The sequence below is a fragment of the Vombatus ursinus genome, unplaced genomic scaffold (genome assembly GCF_900497805.2).
Source record: "Vombatus ursinus unplaced genomic scaffold, bare-nosed wombat genome assembly UNPS02014863.1, whole genome shotgun sequence".
Lineage (NCBI taxonomy): Eukaryota > Metazoa > Chordata > Mammalia > Diprotodontia > Vombatidae > Vombatus > Vombatus ursinus.
The window spans coordinates 24,780,294-24,798,559 of NW_020954641.1; the positions used below are offsets into that span (position 1 = coordinate 24,780,294).

The 18,266-nt window shown below is 38.4% G+C and overlaps 1 protein-coding gene across 1 annotated transcript in view; it reads right to left on the reverse strand.

The window, feature by feature from the left end:
• Positions 1 to 5,184, reverse strand: part of ITK (IL2 inducible T cell kinase) — an 85,294-nt gene extending 80,110 nt beyond the window's left edge. Inside the window, exon 1 of the mRNA XM_027841931.1 lies at positions 4,922 to 5,184. Coding sequence (XP_027697732.1) covers positions 4,922 to 5,059 — 138 coding nt within the window. The 5' untranslated portion in view covers positions 5,060 to 5,184. The remainder of the gene's footprint in view (positions 1 to 4,921) is intronic.
• Between the last annotated feature and the right edge of the window lie 13,082 nt (positions 5,185 to 18,266).

Sequence of the window (18,266 nt, forward strand, 5' to 3'; positions counted from 1 at the left end):
GACCCTGGGTACAAGGTCTTAACCTTTACCCATTTCCTCATCTGTAAAGTGGGGATAACAATAGCACCTACCTCTCAGGATTGGTGTGAGGATCAAATGAAATAATATTTATAAAGCACTCAGCACAGTACCTGGTACACAGTAAGCATTATACAAATTCTAGTTATTATTAATATTATAATTACTACTACTACTATTACACACAAGTTCTCTCTCAGAGAGAGGCAGTGGAGAAATCTCTGCATACACAATAATTGGAATTAGCTCACATTTTTTTACCATTAAAAAATTTTTTAATCATCAACTTAGCAAACTCCAAATGAAATCTGTTTCCATATGAATAGTAAAACAGAAAAAAAAGGATTATGCACAAAACTGCAAATCTCCATTATGTATTAGCTCATGCTTCTCTAGGCTTTGGGTTTAATAAAATAAATAATTTAATAAAAAAACTTTCCTGTGAAACATGGTTGGGGAGAGCACTGGATTTGGAGTTGGAGGACCAGGGTTTGGGTCCTGGTTCTGTCATTTATTGACTAGGTAACTTTGGGCAGGTCATTTTGTCATTCATCATCCATAAAATGAGGATATTGGATTAGATGGTAAATCTATGAGGTGATAGAATCAATTAATGAACATTTATGAAGTGCCTACTGTGTGGTAGGAGCTGGGGAAAGATAAAATAGTATAAATTCTTAAGGATCATAGATCTAAGAAAGGACCTCAGAAGCCATCTAGCTCAACTCCCTCATTTTAAAGATGAGGAAACCGAGGCCCAGGAGTTTAAGTGTCTTGCCTAAAGTCATACAAATAGAAAGTCTCAGAGATGGGATTGTAACCCAGGAAAGAGTCAGTGCTTTTTCCAAGCAGGCTGTAGTAGTAGAAATTAATAAACTAGAGAGTGTCTGAGCTGGAGGGGACTTCAGAGATCATCCAATGAGTTGGAATTAGAACCCAAACCTCCTGATATTATTCAAGGGAAATTTTTCATTCCCTAGTCCAAGATATCTTAACACTGCCTTGGGTAATTAATTTTAGATTTGTTGGCCTCAGTTTCCTCACCTGCTAAATAAGTGGGTTGGACTCTAGTTCTAAAATTCTATGAGTCTCAGAGTAATGTTGCTATCCCTGAGTTGACTGTAATCAAAATTGTGGTCCTTTCAAAGCTCAACTTAAATGCTCATGCTATTTGGTGTTGGTGTTTAAACTCCTGTTTGTGCAAGGGGACACAATTCATCACCTGACAACTCCAGTGCAAAAGGGAAAGAACATTAAAGGGAAAAAAAAACAACACTTTTTTAAGGCTAGTTTTGGTCTTCCAGAAGAAGTAGTTCTGAAGAAAACTTAGGATTGTGTACTTGTGAACTTCAGAAATTTGTTTTTGGTGGGCCAACCCCCCCTCACCGTATCCCTTTTCTCCCTCTCTGGATCCCCTTTTCTTCAGGCATCATGGGATCTTCCTGCTCCCTTCACCAAAATAACCTCTGAGGAAAGGCAGTCATCCTTTAAAGTGATTTTGTTCTAGGATTCTAGATAGAACCAAAGAATAGTAGATTTGTCAAGGAATGGTAGATCTCATCCAGATAAACTCCTTTATTTTACAGAGAAGGAAAATGAGGGTGACAAAGAGGAAGTGATTTGCCTAAGATCACTTGACTAGTTAATAGTAGTTTTGGGACTATAACCCAGGTCTCCTGAGTCTCAGTCTAGTGCAACCCATGATATACCCATTGTTTAAATTCCCTATTTGATATAAAGACCTCTATAAATAAAATGGGGCAGCCAGATTGCTCAGTGGATAAAGCACCAGGCCTAGAATCAGGGAACTGAGTTCAAATTTGGCCTCAGACACTAGCTGTGTGACCCTGGGCAAGTCACTTAACCCCATTTGCCTTAGTTTTCCTCACTTATAAAATGAGCTGGAGAAGGAATTGGCGAAACACTCCAATATCTTTGCCAAGAGAACCTCAAGAAGGGGTCACAAAGAGTTGAAAATGACTGAAAAATGATTGAACAATAACAAAATAAATTATAAAACTCATTAAAATTTTTAAACTATGTAGAGGGTTATGAGGTATTGGTTTTCCATATAGAATGCTCTTCTAAAAGGACAAGAAGGATCAGCATAAGTGAATATTCCTCCTAGCTCTGACATGCCATGTTCTAAGGTCTCTCTTAGCATGAATACTACATTCAAAGAACCCTTCCAGTTTTGACATGCAATGTTCTATTTTTGAAGATCCTCTCCATCTCGGATATTTAATGCTCTAAGGACCCTTACAGCTGATAATTTTATGGTTCTATGAAAGTGGCTATTTAACTTTGTAAATTACACACACACACACAACACACACACACAAAGCTATATTTAAGCTATATTAATGGAAAGAATTGAGATCAACTTTCCTAGTGACTCTTGGTGTCACTAGGCTGCGACTGTGAGGAGCCATTTAACTTTTGGCTTTCATTTTCTTTCACTTAAAAATTTACAAGTTCAGATCATTTCCTAGTATGACATCGTGGTAAGTGTATTAAATTTAGCAGCAGAGAATATTGTTTCACATTCTACCTCTTCTACTTACCCTCTTTGTGACTCTCTGGGCATCAGTTTCCTCAGGTATAAAATGAAGGGACTGGACAAGATTACTTCTAAGGTCCCTTCCAGCTCTAAATCTATGATTCTGTGACTTCAAGGAGAATTTGAGTGATCATATGTAATGAAATCTTGAGAATGCTCCTAATGACAATGTTGCTATTAATGTTACGTGGTCCACAGTGAGTAGGTTGTGTGGGAGACAGTAGCTTTAGCATTAAGAACTGAGAAGGGTAAGAGGAAACCATAATTAACTTACCCTAACCATCCCACTGTGATCTCAGACAAATTACTCTGTATTTTACTGTATATTTTTAAGAAAAAATAAGTTACCTTATTTACATTCGTGTATTATAAGCACAAGAAAACAATAAACTTTTGGAGTAATGACAATATGTTCTTGGTATTCGACAAGGAGTCTTTATTTAGCTGGCACATTTCTTTCCCAGGACTGACAAATTGTCCTTGTGTACTAAAGAATTTTCTACATAATTAAGTTTTGCCTTTAGAAAATGTTTTCTAAGGAGTAAAGCCTGATTCAAGACCATTAGGATGGGCTATTATTTAGAAATTGTAACCTCAAGGCACTTTTTATGCCTGATTAATGCAATAATGTCTAACTTCATTGCTCAATAAGGCAATGTTATATGGAGCAAACAAGAAGTAATGAGTATAAAATATAAACCATGTTTAAGAGCCAAGAACTACTGTTGTAATTTGAAACAAGAATTTAAATAAAAGGTACCATTTATAATAAATAAAAACATAGCTATATTATGTTATTTCTTAGCTCAGTTGAATAAACTATTTGTACCTGGTTTCTCAATTTTTTGTGGGGGGGCAAGGATTCATTTGGCAGTCTGTGAAACTTACAGATTCCTTCTCAGGATAATATTTTTAAATGCATAAAATATAATACATAGGGTTTCAAAGAAAATTAATTACATTGAAACAAAGTTATCAAAATACAATAAAAACCAAAAAAAGGTTAAGATCTTATCATGTAGACTGAGAACCTGGCTATGATCTTCTACAGTACCCATCACAATGCTTTAATCCCAATGTTTGTCTTCAATTATTGCAGATTTCTTTCTCTCTTTTTAAGGAACATATATATATATATATATATGTACACACACACACACATACATACACATACACACATATAAACATACATATATGTATACCTCTTGGAAAAATAGACCACATAATTTTAACGTAAAATGTATATGTTGACTAACAACCAGTAAGTCACAGATGCTTTGTTGTGCTAGGTTTCATTCAAAACTCTTGTCTACTTTACATTAGAGATTTTGTCTCAGTATTGGGGAGAATTGAGGAGTGGGCCTAGTACTTCAAAGGACTTGACCTTACACTAACAACCTTCAGTTTAGATCCTAAATAAAATCATCTCATTATTTTTGACAGTTATGCATCAAGCACGTGGGGAGCCATCATGTTATAACAAAAAGAGGACAGGATTGGAAGGGAGGACATCCAACCATTCCAGTGAGGCCACTAATTATCTTCATGACCTTTCACAAGTCATATAACATCTCTAGGCCTTTGTTTTCTCATTTGTATAATAAAGGGCTTAGACAAGATGATGCTGCAAGGCCATTTGCAACTCTAACATTCTATGATAACACATATCCTTTTATAAAAATGAAGCTAAAACTTGTGTCTATCCACATTATGGAGTCAATAAAGATATAGAATTATAGATGACAAACCCTTTGAAAAAATAAAAAGTACCATATAAGGGACAATTCACAAAACCATTGCAGCTTTAAGCTGGAAAGCACTCTAAAAACAAATGCCCTGCTAGAAAATTAATGACTGAGATGACAAAGTTTGAACTAGACCCCAGGCATACTGATACTCCAGTACTCTCCCCTACAGTAAATAAAAATAATAATAACCTAATATCATGGTTTTCAGCCCTTTTGGTAAATGGAAACAACCTGATGGCTGAAACTTTTCACTGGAACTAGAAAGAGAGATGGAAATCATATTGACGATGAATCCCTAGGTAACTGTGATGTTCTGGAATAGATAATAGCTGCCTCATGCTCTTCACTTTGCTCTGGGTAACCCATTATCGATGTCTCCCACTATTTTTTTTGTTTTGCCAATCTACAGGCAAAGTTTGGGGCACCTGAATTTGACAATAACTAAGTGATACATTCCCAAGGACTCTGGCAAAAACAGAATAGATAATTTATAAAAACTTAAGTGCATTTTACATTTTCAGAGTATTAGTTCATCCTCTCTAGGATACATTCTATTTAAAGCATTAATTGGGGGGAAAAATTAGTAGTTACATACCCCATGGCGGTCTTCAAAATATGCTAAGTTGGCTTTGGTTAAAACAAAGAAGCGCACTTTGAAGTTGGAGGGGGAAGTCCTTCTCTTTTGTTGGGATTTTTTGATCAGTTGTTCTTCCAGAAGGATGCAGTTATTCATGGTCCAGCTCTGAAAAAGTCTACCACCTTGGACATAACCCCTCTGCACAGCTGGAGGAAGCAAGTTTAGGAAAAAGCCTGCGAAGGGGAGACGGTTAATTCTCAACGCACTATTGAAAGGCAGCCTAAGTACCTCCAGTTTTTATCTTTCTATCTACATTCAGTCAGCATCGCTTGGCTTCCTTTCTGATGTCAAAAGCCATAACCACATCCTTTCAAAATTCACCAAACGAGGCACCATGGACTGAAAAAAAATACCCTTTACCGTATGTTTTGGAAAATTATTTTTGAAGGGGACAGCAATCCTAAGGATTTAGTTCTTTATTTTTTTAAAAAAAGTAAATGGCTGTCCATTTTTTTCATAGCTTAGCTAATCCATGGGCCATTTAATTAATAAAGTTAATGTATTTCAAAAGTAGATGGCTGCTGATCTACACATTGGTAACTTAATACAATTGATCTGGCAAAAGTGGGACATACCTGGAGGCATCTAGGTTGAGCAGTGGATAGAGCACTGGCCCTGGATTCAGGAGGACCTGAGTTCAAATCTGACCTCGGATACATAACACTTACTAGCTGTGTGACCCTAGGCAAGTTACTTAACCTCCCTTGTCCAACCAAAAAAAAAAAAGTGGGACATACCTTTTGCTGTCCATGTGTCACATATAATACCTCATGGTGCTATATTTCAACCTGGCTTCAGCAAACCAGATGGTGCTAGAGAACCAGAGAAGGTGTGTTCTGGATAGGATGAATAAAGGAAGAAAAAAATTGTCAGTCTCTGATATAGTGAAATAATTCTTTAAAAGTTTATTATTTTGATTTAAATCATGAAGCCACAGTGCTTAATTTCATACTATCTATTGGATATCCCATTTACTATACTTGATAAATATTTCTGCTTGACAAAAACTTGAGGTGATGGTCTTGTCATCATTTTAGACTTAATGTGCCTAAAGCTAAATTCATTCTTTTTCACCTGAAACCAGCCATTACTCCTAATTTCCTGATTTGTGTTCATAGTACCACAATTAAGCCAATCATTGCAGCTTGAAATGCTAGTCTCCTTCAAATATGAGGGATGAGGAAAAGGGAGGCATTGGCCAATTGCCAAGGTAAAGAGTCATAGAATCATAGCGGTCACCCTGGGTCAGGTCCTCGTCACCTCTCATCCGGACTTTTGCAAGAGCCTGCTCACTGGTCTCCCTGCCTCAAGTCTCTCCCTACTCCAGGTCAATCTCCACTCAGCAGCCAAGGTGATTATTTTTTTTAAATGTATTTCCACATTAGTCATGTTGTACAGAAGAATTAGAACCTAAGGAGAAAACCACGAGAAAGAAGAACGCAAAGTGATTATTTTAAAGGATAGGTCTGATTATGGCTGTCTTTTGCTCATTAAGGGTCAATGACTCTCTATTATCTTCATGTTCAAATACAAAAATCTTTGGTTTTCCTTTTAAGGCTCTTCATAACCTGACCCCTTCCTATCTTTCCCTTTTACTCCTCTCCTCAATCTCTACAATAAACATATTTATATTAGTCTACTTGATACCCTATCTCCACCTCCTTGCCTTTGTCCTGATTGTCTCAGGCCTGGAATGCCCTGCTCCCTGCTCGCAACTCTGCTTCTTAACTTTCCTGGCTTCCTTACAAGACTCAGCTCAAATCCAACCTTCTGCAAAAGGCCTTTTCTGGTCCCTCCAACTGCAAATGCCTTCCCTTTTGAGATGAACTTTGTTCTTTCTATATGTATCTTGTATATAGCTAATTATTTGAATGCTTTCTCCCCCAATAAAATGTAAACAGGGACTATTTTTGCATTTCTTTCTATCCCTAGTGTTTAGCATAGCGTCTAGAACATAATAAGTGCTCAATAAATACTTCCTGACTAAGGTCCCTATCCACTGTAAATTCTATGGTTTGGGGCATATGGCTTAGCTTGGTATGGCCTATTTACCTCCAGCCTTTCCCTTCTCCAATCCTATACAGATCCTATATAGATTAATAGTCTTTAAACACAGATCTGATCATATCGCCCCTTAACCTGCCCCTAAAACGCTTTCAACGACTCCTCACTGCCCCCTGAATAAAGCCCGGACTCCTTAACCTTGGGAACAAAAACGTCCAATGTTTGGCCTCACCTACCTAGGCAGATTTATCTGTCACTACTTTGCTTTATGTACCTCACGTTCCAGCTAAACTCAGAATTTCCTCCCTTCCCACTCTACTCTCCTATATTCCCAGGTCGTCAACTTTCCCCTTTCCATCTCTTCGTTCACTTTGTGACCTGAAAATGTTCCTCCCCTTAACAACTGGTTCAACTGATCAGCACATTCTTCAAAGCCCAACTTCAACATTACATCCTCTGTGAAGCTGCCCCGTCCGCAGCCTAGCTAAAGGTCTCCTTCCTCTGAACATCCATGGCCCATGATTTGTCCCTCTTCTATTGTACTTTCATTTTATACTTTGTATTATAGTTTTTATATCCATCTTATCTACCTTACTAAACTATAAGCTCTTTGTGGGCAGGAACTATGTCTTATTCATTCTTGTATCCCCTACAATTATTCTTAGTACTGTGCCTTTCGTTGTTGTTGTTCAGTTATTTCAGTCACGTCTGACTCTTCGTGACCCTATTCGGCAAAGAAACTGAAGTGATTTGCCATTTCTTTCTCCAGTTTATTTTATAGATGAGGAAACTGAGGCAAATGGAGTTAAGTAACTTGTCCAGGGTAACACAGGTTATAAGCGTCTGAGGTCAGATTTGAACTCAGGTCTTCCGGACTCCATGCCTGCCTCTATCCACTTTGCCACCTACCTGCCTTTTAGGTACTCAATAAATAACCTTTGGATGAATGAAAGAATGGTTAGATATAGTCACTAGATGAGTAATGGATAGAGTACCAGACTTGGAGTCAGAAAGACCTGAGTCCAAATCCTGCTCCAGCTATTTGCTAGTTCCGTGACCCTGGGCAAGACAATGACTCTTCACAGCTTCAGTTTCTTCAGCTGTAAAATGGAGATAATAATAACACCTACCTGTCAGGGTTGTGAGGACCAAATGAGATAATACATGTATAAAGTGCTTTGCTGACTTTAAAGTTCCACATAAAGCTAGTTATTAGTGTTTTTTGTCCATGGATACCAGACATCAAAATCCTGTTCTGGGTGTCATCTTGTTGCCTCACTCAAGTCTCCCCAAAGCTAGAACTAGCTGGAGGTATATTAATATCTTAGCAAATACAAAAAATTAAAAGTATTCCTCTGTTTGCTACATAGAAATAATGTGAGAGAGAAGTCAGTAAAAGGAACTGAGAACTGAGATAGGAAAATTAATGGATCATATTCACAATATAGCTCAGAGTACTGGGGGGAGGTCAAAGGTCATTTTGTTGGGACAAATAAGAAGAACAGAAAGGATCAGAGTAAAGAAGAAGGGAAGGAGAGAAGGAGAATAGAGAACAAGTGGGAAGATGAAGAGTTTATCACAATCTTTGGCTTGCTTCTTTGAGACTCAAGGCAGGTTGGCCCAAGCTGATTTTTTAAAAAGGGAAGTATCTAGGTGACTGTGGTCATTCTCAACTCAAGATTTAAATCAGAATTACTTCTTGAAGTCCCTGCCAGGTTTCTTAATAGACTGATGCCTAACCACAGCTTGGCCCCTGCCACCTCCGCTGTACAACACTGATACAAGAGTCCTGTCTCTCCTGGTTATAAACTGGGGATTTACCCAGCAGGTACTTACTGTGTAGAGGATGGAAATCTCCCCACCCTCACATCCTGCTCAGCTCAAAAGCCGTCCTGATGTGCAGTCACTGAAAAAGTTATAAATAGCTACATGTTCTCTTTTGCTCTCCCTTTTCTTTCTTTTAAATAAAAGACAGGAAGGTAGCAAAAGCTATTAGAGACAGCCAGAGAAAAAGTTCTCCCCATAAAATGTTCTTCCAGCAAAATCTGTTGATTTATAATTTGTGCCCACAAAATCTGGACTTTGATCATCTCTAATCATGTATGTTGACATACACTTGAGGTTTATCTGGGTTAGTTTATATTTCATTCTCTGGAGCTGATTTCTCTAGCCTCAGACCATTTAAGAATATCTTTAGGTCTGTGGTTTTGTGGACTTTTCTAACAAAGGTAATTTTTTTTCCCAATAGATGTCATAGAATTCCAGAGCTGGGAAGTCTCTTCTGTCCAATATTTTCATTTTCATTTAATGTAAGGTTTCTATGTTCTGACCCTTGGATTTTCAAGTAGCTTTTAAATATGATGGCAAAGGTTGAAGGGCTTCATTTATTTAACATTCACAGACCACACACTGAAGACTTAATTATATACTATCTTAGTCTTAGTCTGGAAGAACAGTGGTTGAAATATTCTTCCCTTCTTTTGCTTGAGGAGTGAAGATTATAGGTTCTGAATGCTGTATAACCCAACAGATATGGACATTATCAGCTGGTTTTTCTTAACTGTTTTTCTTTGTTACAAGATAGGCCTAACTGATGGTAAGACTATATCTGAAAATAATTAAGATGTAAAAAGGATATCAATAAAGCATGTTTTAAACACATACATACACACACACTGTTCGGCTTGATGATTGTTTAATATGACTGTTTTGTCTTTTTAACTAGATTATAAATTCTCTGAGGGAAGAGACCATATATTATTCACAATGGATAGAGCAAGAGATAGAACCTGGAGTTAGAGAGACCTGAGTTCAAATCCAGCCTCAGATATTCACTTGCTGTGTGACCTTCAGTAAATTACTTACCTTCTATTTGTCTCCTGTTTCCTCAACTGCAAAATGGGGGTCATAATAGTATCTACCTCTAAGAGTTGTTATGAAGATCAAATGAGATAATATTTGTAAAGCACTTAGCACACTGCCTAGAATATAGGAGGCACTTAATGAATGCTACTTATAATTATTATTGTTGTTATGCTTTTGAATCCTCTGCAATGCTGGATATGTAACAGGTACTCAATATATATATTGATCAAATCAGAGGTATGAAATCTGAAATAGAATGAGTGTCCTGAATATCTGTCACTTCTGGCAATTTGGGAGTAAGAGAAAAGATACATTTTCAGAAAGTTGCTAAGGGAAGAAGAAAAGGTAGAGGATTTGCCCTGGATGACTTGCATTTACTTTATTTTCATATCAGGGTATTTTAGAAATCTAGAAGGGAAAAGGGGGAGTTGAGAAAATGGAGCAAGAAATCATCAATGTGGATGACCACTCTCCAGTTTTTCTTCTGTTTTTGTTCTTTGGTTGGATTTTAGAGGGCCTTTTTACAGTCAGTCTTGAATTTGTTTTGCCAATGAAACGCATTATTAAGGCATCATAATTCTGGTCATTCAATTTAACAGGCATTAAGTGTCTACGTCTTGAAAGGCAAAGTTCAAGGGCCCTGATCTCAAGTAGTTTATCAATTAATGGGGGAACAACAAATGAATTGAATTCAGTTGAACAAGGGTTTATTAAGCTCCTACCAGGTGTCAGGTATTATGTTAGGCACTGATGGTACAAACATAAAAACAGAAGCATTCCCTGCCCTTAAAGTGCTTACATTCTATCAGAGAGAAACAACTCTACATGGATATGTAATTTTTAAAATGTTCAAATTAAATACAAAATAATTTGGGGAGGGAAAGGAGCATTAACAATTGTGGGGATCAGGAAAGACCTTGTGTGGATTGGAGCTGAGCCTTGAAGCATGCTAGGAATTCTAAGGGGTATGAGAGAGAGTATTCCAGGTATGAGGACAGCCTGTGCAAAAACATGGAGAAGAGGGATGGAACGTCATGCCTGAGAATAGCAAATAGCCCAGTTTGGTGGGAGCAAAGAGTATCTGAAGGGAATTGTTAAGAAATCAATCTGGAAAGATAAACTTGCGACAGATTGTGAAGGGTCTTAAATACCAAACAGAGGTGTTTATATTTTATCCTAGAGGCAATTGGGAGTCATGGAAACTTTTTGAGCATAGGAGTGACATGGAAAATGTGTGCTTTAGGAGTATAAATTTAGCAATCATATGCAGGATGGTGTGAAGGGTGGGGAAAGAATAATGTGAAGGGGATCATATGGTAGGTTATTCCAATAGTTTAAGTGATAGATTATGAGGACATACCTGAACTAGTGATGCTTATGTGAGTGGAGAGAAATGGACAGATGTGAGAGAATTTTGAAGGTAGAAAGCACAAGATTCTACAACTAATTGTTCATGGGAGATAAGAGAGAATTAAAAGGTTGTGGACCTGGATGACTAGAATGATGTTCATGTCCTTTACAAAAATAGAAAAGTTAAGAAGAAAGATGGGGGGGGGAATGTTTAGAGGGAAGATAATGGATTTCATTTTAGGTGCATTGAGTTTGAGGAGCCTATGGGACAGCCAGGTGTCCCATTGCCAGTGGGTGACTGGTGATGCTAGACTAGAGCTCAGGAGAAAGGAGGGTCAGACAGTCAAATTTGGGAGTCATCAACTTAGAAAAGTAAAGCATGGGAACTTAGAAGATAACAAAGCAAGATAGCATAGAGAAAGAAGAGAGCCCAGGATAGAACCTTCAGACCCACCCACACAAATGGAGCGGGACTTGTATGATGAGCCAGCAAAGGGCATTGAAGAGCCAGACCAGTATGAGTGCCAGGAGGCAGCAGTGTCATGAAAACTCAGAGATAAGAGAGAATTCGGGAGAAAGGGGGTGGTTAACAGCATCAGATATTAGAGTACAGAGAGGTCAAGAAGGATAATGACTGGAAAAGGCCAATGAATTTAGTAACGAACAGATCATTGGTAACCTTAGTGAGGGAAGTTCCAGCTGAATGGTGGTGTTGGGAGCCAGACAGCAAGGGGTTGAGAAGTGAGTGGGATGTGAGGAAACGGAGACAATGAGTATAGACAGTTTTTTTTCTAGGGGTTTGGCAGTGAAAGAGAGGAGAGATCATGATCACCTGAGAGGAGGAGAGGGTAAAATCAAGGTTTTTACTTTTTTTTAATTTTTAAAGGATGAGGGAGACCTGGGCATGTCTGTAGGCAGAAGGAGAGGAGCTATTAGATAAATAGAGATGTAAGATTGGAAAAGGAGATGATTGAAGAGTTAAGCCTCAGAAAGAAATAGGGGAGGATGGGACCAAGTGAGACAAATGGAGGAATTAGCCTTGGAAAGGATAGGACCATCTCTTCCTCTCAGACTGGAGCAAAAACAGAGGGAATGATGTTAAGGACATTTGGGGTATATAGAAATAGAGAGAAGAGGGGGCTTATAATGGAGAGTCTCAATTCTCTCAGCAAAGTATTTGCTGTAACAGAGTGGTAGAAGGTGGTTTGAGGAAGGAAGGGAAAGTTGTGGACAGACCCTTGGTGGAGAGGGAAATTGGATTAGGCATCAAGCAGCAATGAAGTACCAGTGGAGATCAGATAACAAATTCAGAGTGGACCCAGTCAGCAACTGTTGTGTGATTTCTCCTTACAGTGTTTCAAAGCTTGTGAGTAAGGACAGAGAAGGCAGATAATCCAGAGCTGGGGTTTGGAAAGGGATGAACCATGATAGGACTAGAAGACAAGGAATTTAAAGGTAAAAGCCAACATAAAGCTGAACTGCTTAACAATAATGTCAAGATTTCAAAGGGAAGAAAAATAAGGTCAGAGTAGGGCTCATAGATGGAGAAAGAGGAGAGGGATGGAATAACTAAAGGATGCAGTGATAAGACAGGGAATATAATTTAATTTAATTTAAATAATTAAAGGAGAAGACCAAGAATGTGCAATAAGAAATGAGAAATCTGAGAAAGGAGAGGTCATTCTGATCTGGAGTGTGTGTGTGTGTGTGTGTGTGTGGTGGGGGCAAGGGAAGAATGGGAGATTGGTAGGAATCATGGAAGTTTTATGAAGGAGATAACATCTGAGATGACCTTGCAAGAAAAGAAGGCTTTCAAGGAGATTGAAATGGAGGAGGATTCCATTACAAGCAGTAAAAGACACTAAGACAGGACAGAGCAAAACTCAGCTAGGGCATGGAGACAAGTTCAGTTTTACTGGAACATTAGATATATGAAAGGGAATGGCATGATATGAGGCTGGACAAATAGGTTGGAGTCAGATTGTAGAAGGCCTTGAATGGCAGAGTCAAAAGATAGATCATTCAATTGATAACAGAGAGCCACCGAAGCTTTTGAATAATGAAGTTGCGTGATCAGAGTAGTGTCTTGGGAAGATTACTCTGATGTAAAGTGAAGCACGGATTGCAGAGGGGAAATGTAATAGTGGATATTTCCACAACATGTTTGCAGAGCCTTTTTCATACATTATCTCATTTGATGCTTACAACAACCTTGTGAACTAGGTGCTGAAGACATAATTATCTCAATTTTACAAATATAGAAAATAAGGCTCAGAGGTTCAATGACTTCTCCATGATCACATTTCTAGAAAGTGCCAGGGTCAGGATTTGAACCCAGGTCTCTCTTGATGCCTGGTCCCGGGTGCTTTCCAGTATACCATGCTGCATTCTGGAATCAGGAGGACAAAATTGTTGTTGTTCAGTCATGTCTAACTCTTCATGACTCCATTTGGGGTTTTCTTGGCAAGGATACTAGAGTGGTTTGCCTTTTCCCTCTCCAGCTCATTTTATAGATGAGGAAACTAGGACAAACAGGGTTAAGTGACTTGGCCAGGGTCACATAGCTAGTAAGTGTGAGGCCAGATTTGAACTCAGGGAGATGAGTCTTCCTGATTCCAGGCCCAGCAATCTATCCATTGTGCCACCTAGTTGCCAGGAAGACAAAATCTAGGCTTTTAAATCATGGTTAGCATGTATATAGTGTTTTAAGGTTTGCAAACTGCTTTACATATGATTCATTTGAAACTCATAATGAGCCTTTGATGTAAGTGTTATTATCAATTCCATTTTACAAAAGAAGAAACTGAAGCACAGAGAGGTTAAGTGACTTGTCCTAACGTCACACAGCTAGTAAGTGTCTGAGGCAGGATCTGAATTCCAGTCTTCTTGACTCTGAGTCCTACACTCTATCTACTGTGCCACCTAGCTATGTAGAATAAGTGTGGTCAAAAACTACTTTGCCACTATACAATTTAATATTGTTTAATGTTTACTGTTGATCTCTAGTGCTTGATTATCCCTTTAAAATAGAAACTGAACCACTTAAGTTCTATCTGGTAAGAGACATTTATATGTGATAAAGAAACAGGCTATGTTTGGGGGGCAATTGGGAATGGTGGTGGTGAACGAAATCTAATTTTTTGTGGCACAGTTTTCTCAATGAAGCAGAGAAAATTTGGGGTCATCATGTTATGCCAAGGAACAGAACTCCATCTTGTACACTTGCTCTAATTTCTATGAAAAGTGTTTCAAAGAAATAGAATGTCAAAGCTTTATCATGTGAGTTACAGACATGAAGTCACAAGTGTTATCACTGTGGGAAGCAGAGGGTGATTCAAAATTTCTGGGAAGCCCCTGAGATTCCAAACATGCTTGCAGATTTACTACTGACTTCTGAAGGGGGTATATTTGGGTAGATCGATCATGTTGCAGTAACCCATACTCACCTTATGGCTCTATTTTTGTTCCAGCGCACTGCCGACATTGCTTTTAAATTGTCCCCAAAGAAATAAGTAAAAGGCTTAGTATTCTCATTTAACAAGTTAGCATCAGGAATAAACCTGATCGATGGAGATGCAGTAGCTGACTTAGATCCACTACTAGGTGGTTTTCCATTGCCCTTTGGCTCAGCTACATTTTGATTCTATTGAAACCATAGTGTTCTCTCATTTGATGACTTTGCTTTGGGACAGCTAGGTGGCGCAGTGGATAGAGCACAGGCCCTAGAGTCAAGAGGACCTGAGTTCAAGTTTGACCTCAGACACTTGACACTTAACTAGCTGCATGACTCTGGGCAAGTCACTGAACCCCAATTGCCTCACAAAAATACATAACAAAGAAATGGCATCATATCCGTCAGCGGAAAAGGAGGTAGGTCCAGCATATAGTAAAACTGAGGGATAATAATAATAACATTTATATGGCACTTTAAAGTTTACAAAGCACTTAATAATAATAATAGCTAACATTTACATAATGTTTATGATGTGCCAGAGATTACACTAAGGATTTTACAATTTTTATCCCATCTGATCCTTACAGCAAGTCTAGGAGGTAGATACCATTATTATCCCCATTTTACAGATGAGGAAACAGAAGCAGATAGGGGTTCAGTGGCTTGTGGAGGATTCCACAGCTAGGAAGTGTCTGAGGCTAGATTTGAACTTGGATTTTCCTGACTCCTGGCCTAGTGCTCTATCTACTGTGCTACATAGCTGCTTCTCACAGATAAAAGATAACAAGATAACAGATTCTGCTCTGGAATCCACAAAATATCAAAGAAACCAGAGAAAGGGCCTCTAGCCCTTTGGTTGGGCAAATTCTCTATGAAGGATTTATGAAAAGGCATGGACGAGAATAACACAGGATGAGAAAGTATGCATACGGTCTAATCTGTACCACTAGAAAGCTTGCCCACATTGAGAAAATCAGAATCATTTAAGGCATGGTTCAGGAGCTTTGGAAGTAGGAACATCCTCTTAAGCAAAGTCAAAAGTATTGCTTCAGATCCAACTGAAACCCTACATTGCAAGCTCCCTCTTCTCCTTCCAAAAAACTAAACAAAGATATCAGAGTAGGGATGACGTGTGTGTGAGAATCAGACTCCTGAATCATTTCTTCATGAATGGTGAAGAAATTTCTTTCTTTCATTCACTCAGTCAATGAGGAATCCATTTTTTCTCACCTCAAAGTCCAACCATATAATTATAAGCCGATTAATTAATCAACAAGTATTTATTGAGTGGCTATCCTTCTGGTAAGCAGCATGTGAAAAGCAGAGGTCGAGGAAGAGTGAAAAAAAAATGTAAGATTTGACATAGGATTATTATAAAATCATAGATTTAGAATAATAGTTTGGAGAGGTCATCTAGTCTGTCTATTGCCTTCCACTTTACAGATGAGGGCACTTCCATTCAAAAAGGTTGATGACACTGGGCAGCTAGGTGATGTAGTGGATAGAGCACCAGCCCTGAAGTCAGGAGGTCCTGAGTTCAAATCCGGCCTCAGACAAAACACTTGACACTTACTAGCTGTGTGACCCTGGGCAAGTCACTTAACCCCAATTGCTTAATAAATAAATAAATAAATACCTATTTAAAAAAAAAAGAGGTTAATGATTGACCCAAAAGCACTCAATGCCAAAACCAGAATTCAAAACGAGGTCCTCAGGTGCCAAACCTAACACTAATACATCACTGCTATATATAGTATTCACAAATTTAATCACCATGGGTTGTTTTGATTTTATTTTTTCCACAAAATGAGCAAAACATAATCTTTTCACTTATACCAAATATGTTATGGATCATTAAATTATATTCTGAGTCTCAAAGGAAATTTAAGGTTAGAGGTCAGAAGTCGGACTGAAAGCCCTGAAAATTCCAAACTGTTATCTTTTCTCAAACTGTGGACTTCTGATTGGTTTGATTCTCACTCTTAAAAAAAAATCTCTTTCATTAGTCTATAAGCTCCTCTTGGGCCTAGAATTGTGTCATAGCAATCTTGGGCAGCAAGGTGGTGTAGTGGATAAAGTTCTGGCACTGGGGTCAGGAAGACCTGAGTTCAAATATGACACTAGCTGTGTGACTCTGGGTATTAGTCAAACTGAGACCTATTGAAGACCTTAGCTTGAAAAGGCCAAGGTCCCCCCATGCATCCTGGGCCATCTCCAGTTTTCCTGATCTATATCTGGTCACTGGACCCAGCTGGCTCCGAAGGAGAAAGTGAGGCTGGTGACTGCACAGAACCTCCCTCACTTAAATCCAATTCACTTGCATATCACGAAATCACCTCCCTGATGTCGTGGTCCTCTTTGAGAATGAAGGACAAACAACAACTACTCTGGGCAAGTCAGTTAACCCTGTTTGCTTTAATGAGCCTGTAAAATGAGCTGAGAAGGAAATAGCAAGTATTTCAGCATCTTTGCCAAGAAAACCCCAGATGGGGTCACAAAGAGTTGGACATGACTGAACAACAACAAAGCAATCTATCTCTAGTAGTCAAAGGATATGTAGCTATACTTTGGATTTACTTTCCCAACTTATATGTCACTGTCAGATTGAGTCTCCAAAGGGTGGTTGCTATGTGTTTCCCCCCTGGGTTCTTAGGGTAATCTCAAGAGATGAAGATGATTCTTTTAATGGTATCAGCTCAATCACGTATTCTGGTGTGTTTTCCCCAACATTAATCACCACTGCTGAGCATATGACCCAAGGAGGAAAGAGACAGAAAGAAAGATATAAGAAAATATACATAGCAACACTTTTTTGATAACTAAAAAACTATGAACATCAATAGAGGAATGACTAAAAAAATCATGTCATACCAATGTAATGTAATTGTGCTATAAGAAATGACAAATACGAGGGAATTCAGGGAAACATGGGAAAATTAGTATGAACTGATGCAGTGACATAAGCTGAACCAGGAAAACAATATACAAAACAGCTATCATAACGTAAATAAAATTAGTGCTAAAACAAAGCTGAATTCTCTGTAACTTTTAGTGACTTATCTTAGACCAGAGGAAGAGCTGAGGAAATAAATCTCCTGTTTTTAGACAGGTGGGGACTCTGGATATGGAATCTTGATTAACTTATCAGACATGGTCACCATCTAGCTTGGTTTGGCTTAACTGTTCTTTTTGTTCTAAAAGACTTGAGAACAAGTGTTAGTAATAGCAATTCACAGAACTCTAGAAGCAGTAATGCCATCCCCTCTAGAGACCTGACCTGTTAGTGCTAGGGAGAATGATCCCAAAGGATTGTTACATATAAAACACATTTTACAAACTTTAAATTACTATAAAAATGTCAATTATTTTAATCATCATGATTAGAAGCTGGGTTAATATAGGAAGCTAAGAGGGATGAGCAGCTAGGTGATGCAGTGGATAGATTGCAGGGCCTAGAGTCAGGAAGACTTGTCTTCATGAGCTCAAACCTGGCCTCAGACACTAGCTGTGTGACCTTGGGCATGTCACTTAACCCTGTTTGCCTCAGTTTCTTCATCTATAAAATGTACTTGAGAAGGAAATGGCAAACCACTCCAGTACCTCTGCTAAGAAAACCCCAAATGAGGTCAC